The sequence below is a fragment of the Erythrolamprus reginae genome, chromosome 10 (genome assembly GCF_031021105.1).
Source record: "Erythrolamprus reginae isolate rEryReg1 chromosome 10, rEryReg1.hap1, whole genome shotgun sequence".
NCBI lineage: Eukaryota > Metazoa > Chordata > Lepidosauria > Squamata > Dipsadidae > Erythrolamprus > Erythrolamprus reginae.
The window spans coordinates 24,318,106-24,324,105 of NC_091959.1; the positions used below are offsets into that span (position 1 = coordinate 24,318,106).

At 47.7% G+C, this 6,000-nt stretch overlaps 1 protein-coding gene across 6 annotated transcripts in view; it reads right to left on the reverse strand.

The window, feature by feature from the left end:
• The window catches only part of PARP16 (poly(ADP-ribose) polymerase family member 16), a 28,689-nt gene extending 23,070 nt beyond the window's left edge, over positions 1 to 5,619 (reverse strand). For 4 of the 6 annotated variants that reach the window (XM_070763454.1, XM_070763455.1, XM_070763451.1 and 1 more), the window contains exons 1-2: positions 5,395 to 5,588; positions 4,565 to 4,771 (exon numbers count right to left, since the gene is read on the reverse strand). In XM_070763454.1, coding sequence (XP_070619555.1) covers positions 4,565 to 4,759 — 195 coding nt within the window. In that variant the 5' untranslated portion in view covers positions 4,760 to 4,771; positions 5,395 to 5,588. Of the gene's footprint in view, positions 1 to 4,564; positions 4,775 to 5,314; positions 5,375 to 5,394 lie in introns of those variants that run through there. The other 2 variants (XM_070763452.1, XM_070763453.1) reach the window with 2 other exon arrangements.
• Positions 5,620 to 6,000: the final 381 nt, after the last annotated feature.

Below are 6,000 nucleotides of genomic sequence, written 5' to 3' on the forward strand. Positions count from 1 at the left end.
CCCAGACTAGAGCTTGGGGAGAACAAAAAAATGGGCCTTCCCCACCCCTTCCAACGGCTGGAAACATCCTGTTTCCCAACTCCCAGTGGGCCCAGAAGGCCTGAAAATCAGCTGACCAGGACGTACACGCGTGCCGGACATGAGCTTGCGTGCTCACTGATACGGCTCCATGTGCCACTTGTACCATGTGTGCTATAGTTTTGCCATTACTGATCTACAGATTCAACAAGCAAGAGATGTTGTAGTAGATGAAATATTTAAATAAACATGGTAAAAGGAGTTACAAGGAGAAACATGAAAGATTCATCAAAAAGTTAATAAGAGTTGAAATTGTAAAAAGTGCAGATTTGAAACTGTGTTAATGAAAAAAAGTCAATGCAAAAAAAGTCAAATTGAATGAAGAAGCCAGATTCACTCAACAACTCTGTTACTAACTCAAAAAGAGTTAAGAAAAATCATAAAAATGCTTAGCAGTGGAAATGTTCAGCTGAATTGTAATCTTAATCAAGAATGACCTATATACTGTATAATTTATTTAGGGAAGCAGATTGTGTTTTGTTAACCCAGCTTTTGTGTTCCAAGCATTGTTGAAATGCAAGATTTCTCTTTCCGTCTGTCAAATAGGGAACATGATGACTCCATAGTTGAAATGATGCACAGTGCCAATTAAATTAACACCTGCAACTGAAAGGGGCTTCTAAAATTTATGTATCGGTCAAATCATCTGAGTTGGTCTCTTCTGACAAACAGGGAACAAAGAAGCCCTTGGCCCAACAATTTCCTTGGAAGGCCATTCAAACCATTATTTAAAAGATGAAGGTTGGCTGGCAGAGGTTCAAGGATACGGCTCTTTGGTAAACTAGTTTGGCTACTTGTTCTTGGAAAGGTGGTAATGAGAATGGAGAGAAGCATCTGGAAGCTTCAAGCTGCTTAGAGCCTCACATTAGTCCCCAGGTTCAAATTCTGCATTTCCCCCTTCCCCCCACTTCTGCCCATCACAAAGGCTTCCCAGCCAGCCCTTTTTGAGTGGGAGGAACTGCTGACATCTTGCATTGTTATTACACTGCACATTTGCCCTCAGGTTTCTGACATCAGATGACCCAAATTTCAACACTCATATCTCTGATCACTAGACCCCCTAACTAAGTAGTAGCCTGCTTATTTGTGGCAAATTCATTATTATTATTATTATTATTATTATTATTATTATTATTATTATTATTATTATATTAGTATGCCGCCCCTCTCTGCAGACTCGGGGTGGCTCACAACAATAGTAAAACAGTGTACAGTAAACAAATCTAATATTTTAAAAATATCTAAAAACCCATTATTTTAAAAACATACAACACAAGCATACCATACATAAAACTATATAAGCCTGGGGGAGATGTCTCAATTCCCCCATGCCTGACGGCAGAGGTGGATTTTAAGGAGTTTGCGAAAGGCAAGGAGGGTGGGGGCAATCCTAATTTCCGGGGGCAGCTGGTTCCAGAGGGTCAGGGCCGCCACAGAGAAGGCTCTTCCCCTGGGTCCTACCAGACGGCATTGTTTAGTCGACAGGACCCGGAGAACTCTGTGGGATCTAACTGGTTGCTGGGATTCGTGCGGCAGAAGGCGGTCCCGGAGATATGCCATAAAGAGCTTTATAAGTCATAACCAACACTTTGAATTGTGACCGGAAACTGATCGGCAACCAATGCAGAATGCGGAGTGTTGGTGTGACATGGGCATACCTAGGAAAGCCCATGATTGCTCTCGCAGCTGCATTTTGCACGATCTGAAGTTTCCGAACACTTTTCAAAGGTAGCCCCATATAGAGAGCATTACAGTAGTCGAACCTCAAGGTGATAAGTGACTGTGAGCAATGACTCCCGGTCCAGGTAGGGCTGCAACTGGTGTACCAGGCGAACCTGGGCAAACGCCTCCATCGCCACAGCTGAAAGATGGTTCTCTAATGTAAGCTGTGGATCGAGGAGGACGCCCAAGTTGCGGACCCTCTCTGAGGGGATCAATAGTTCCCCCACCAGGGTGATGGACGGACAGATGAAATTGTCCTTGGGAGGCAAAACCCACAGCCACAGTGTCTTATAAGGGTTGAGTTTGAGTCTGTTGACACCCATCCAGACCCTAACAGCCTCCAGGCACCGGCACATCACTTCCACTGGTTCGTTGACTGGACATGGGGTGGAGATGTACAGCTGGGTATCATCAGCGTACTGATGATACCTCATCCCATGCCCCTGGATGATCATGCCCAGCGGTTTCATGTAGATATTAAATAGCAGGGGGGAGAGGACCACAAGGGAGAAGCCTAGAGGTCGACCTCTGACCTCCCACTAACACCGACCGACCGGAGAGGTAGGAGAACCACTGAAGAACAGTGCCTCCCATTCCCAAACCCTCCAGCCGGCGCAGAAGGATACCATGGTCGATGGTATCGAAAGCTGCTGAGAGGTCGAGAAGCACCAGGACAGAGGATAAACCCCTGTCCCGGGCCTGCCAGAGATCATCCATCAACGCGACCAAAACAGTTTCCGTGCTGTAGCCGGGCCGTTGAGGGCCTAGATAATCGGCTTCTTCCAAGGACCGTTGGAGCTGGAGCACCACCACCTTCTCAACAACCTTCCCCATAACTACAAGTAATCCTCAACTTGTGACCACAATTGAGCCCAACATTTATGTTAAGTGAGACACCTGTTGAGCTTTGCCCATTTTACAACCTGTCTTGTCACCATTAAGTGAATCTCCACAGCTGTTAAATTAGTGACATGGTTAAGTGAATCTGGCTTCCCCACTGATTTTGCCTGTCAGAAAGTCGCAAAAGATGAACACATGATCCCAGGACACTGAAATCATCAAAAATATGAACTAGTTGCCAAGTGGCCAAATTTTGATCACGTGACCATGAGGATGCTGCAAGAGTTGTGTGAAAAACGGCTGTAACTTTCTTTTCATTATTTTGTAGCTTTGAACTGTCACTAAATGAACTGTTGTAAGTCGAGGACAGCTAGTCAACTTACAACCACTTGTTTAGCAATCATTCAAAGTTACAGCACTGAGGGGGGCGTGTTATGTATGGAAGTACCAACGACAGGAGATGCCTAGAGAGGCTCCATACAGGAAGTGTTATGAGAACAGGAAAGGGCACCGGGAGAGGGGCGGTAACCTAGCGACCGGGGAAAATAAGGGATTACCATTGGTTCGTTCCTCAGCCAGCTGGCAGTTAAATAGGGGAAACCCGAGGAGGTTTGACAGTTGAATACTGACTGTTGTATTAACGTTATGTTAATGTTGGAATAAAGCAGTTCAAGCAAAGTCGCAATTACATGTCCGAATCTGTACACAGCCACTTCAGGGCGGAACCAACATCGCAGCGTGACAGAGGTTTCCCTCAGAACCTCCAAGGAAAACTCTGAACTAACAGGATCTGAAAACAGATCAGAACAGCTCTCTGGAGGAGTGGCGAAGAAAGGAGGCACCGAATGATAAACCTGGGGGGGGGGGATCGCAGACCCCCCAGGGAGCCAGCAGCAGCCTCTGGACCATCAGCTGATGGGAGACACAACCGTAATATTAAAGAACAATATAAATTATTTTTATATTGTCTAGATTGCTCTATGCCACCCAGAGTCCAAATAAATAAATAAATAAAATGTCCTCAAACTTATGACCATTGCAGCATCCCCACGGTTGTGTGATCAGAATTCAAGAACTTGGCAAGCAGCATGTATTTATGATGGTTGAAGCATCCTGTTTTGGCTTGGGAAAGAAAAAAATAAAATGTTAAAAAGAAAGGAGTGGCCTTCCACGGGGTTTTTCAGTTGTGCTGCCAGTAAAAATGACAAAATGTTAGGAAAAATTGGGAAAGGACCTCCTGTTTCTTGAAAAAATTCAGAAAAGGTGCCCACCCAGTTTGTCTACCTGCAAATCTGGTGGAGAATTTCAAAATAATTGAGCTGCAGGTGAACTACGCTATAAAGCCCATGAGAAATGCAAATCCCTTCCCTCTGGAACAACTTCCCTGCAGAGATTAGACTGAACCCCACTTTGACACCAAATGGGACTGGACCCATCATTTTGCAATGCCCGGAAGAGCTGCTTTTGTCAACAGACTTCGGGAACTCAGAATCAAATGCCTTTTTGATTGATTGATGGTTGTCGCCAAGGAGATGGAGGTGAAGAGTTCTTGCTTTTTATTGTTATTTATATTATGTTTTTCCTCTTCATAAGCTGCCCAGAGTCACTGAGAGTGAGTGGGCAGACATATCAATCTCTCTAAATAAATGAATAAATAAATTTCGGGCTCAGCAAGCGTGCAGGAAACCACCTTTCCTGCCACGATCAATAAAAATGGCCATTTTGGAATCAGCTCAATCTTGTAAATTCAATGCTGCCTCCTTGCCAGTCTAGACTGGGCCATTGAGACCCCAACCTGCCCCCCGCCCCGTCTCTTGCTCAAAAGACCAAAAAGGTTTGAGCCACACCTTCCTACTCTGCAGGACCCCTCCCTCTCTATGCCTCCCACCCACAGTCTCTTCCTGGCCAGGTGGAGGCAACTCACCAGAGCCTCAAAATCTTTATTATCCCCCAAGGAGTAGTGTCCTGGGAACGGCCGGAGGACAGAGTCCCTCTTGTAGCTTTGCAGGGCGGAAGCAAAAAAGCTGCATTTCAGGTCAGCGGCCAAGAGGTCCTTCTGGATAATCTCTCGCACCCCTTCTGCGGTAGGGCCAGCATCGTCGTGGCTTGGGGCTGGCATCCCCAGGAGGCCCTGCTGAGGAGGAGGAAAAGGAGAAGGCGGTCAGCACAGAAGGCAGGCTGCATTGAGGCCCCCTCCCCCCCCCAGCGATGGGTGGGTGGGCAGCACAGCCCTTTCTCAACACTTCCTGGACCCACAAAAACATCTCTCCTGGTCATCAGACAACTGAGCCTTTATTTCTGGTCCCCCCCCAACAGAGGATCCTTCTCTTTCTGCGAAAATGCCAACTGGCAGGTTGATATTCAACAGATATCCCAACTGCTTGTGGCCTAGAGATGGAGCTCTTGCCTTCACAATCAGGAGGCTGGGAATTCGATCCTAGGTAGAGGCAGAGATAGGGTCAGCTGCTTGGGCAGGGGGTTGGACTAGAAGACCTCCAAGGTCCCATCCGACTCTGGTAATCTAATTTTAATTAATTAATTAATTAATGTTAATTTAATGTTAAAAGGTGAGGAGGTGCCCAACCTGCCCCCTCGAACCGCCAACCACTGACTGGGAGGGGCTATCAGTATCTGAAGGGTTCCCCCCTCCCCTCCCCTCTCAGCTCTGCAAGACCTCGAGAGCAGGAAGAAATCCAAAGGGTCCGAGGTAAATCTCCCCACGGCGAACTTCTGCCAGTCGGTGGCTGAACTCACGGGCTGCCTGCCGGGGTCCTCGTCCCCTTGCTGAGGGCCGGTCTCTCTCTCTCCCACCCCACACTCTGGTCTTCCTCACAGCCACCGCCCAAGCGAAACCACTTGCTCCGAGTTGTAAACGGCAGACAAACGCTTCCCTCAGGATCATCTCCCAGGTCTTTACTGGGCATGCGCGGTCAATCTCAGCCACGATCACCAGCAGCGATTGAAGATAAGCACCTCCCCTCTTTGGAAGCATGCGCACTAGTGCCAATGGAAGGCTCTGGTGCCGGCTTTTTGACGGTCTTCCCTTCGCGTGACGAACCTGCTCGCGATAGGATTATCCCTTCAGCCGGCTGTTCTCGGACATGCGCAGTCGCAGCATCTGAAACGCAACGGGAGGGGGGAGGTGGGGGAAAGCTCGTGGACTGCGAGCATGCTCAGTAGCAGCAAGTGACGCTCTGCTTTTGCCCGGTTTTCCATTCCACGTGGCGGTGAAAAAGAAGCAACGCGGTTCCAGTTTTGAGCCGAGACGGTGCATTCAATCATGGTTCCTTTTTTTACTCATGGTTTGTTGAGTGCCCTCCAGCTTCCAGGTTCATACACAATGCAAAGGCAGCCCCATGA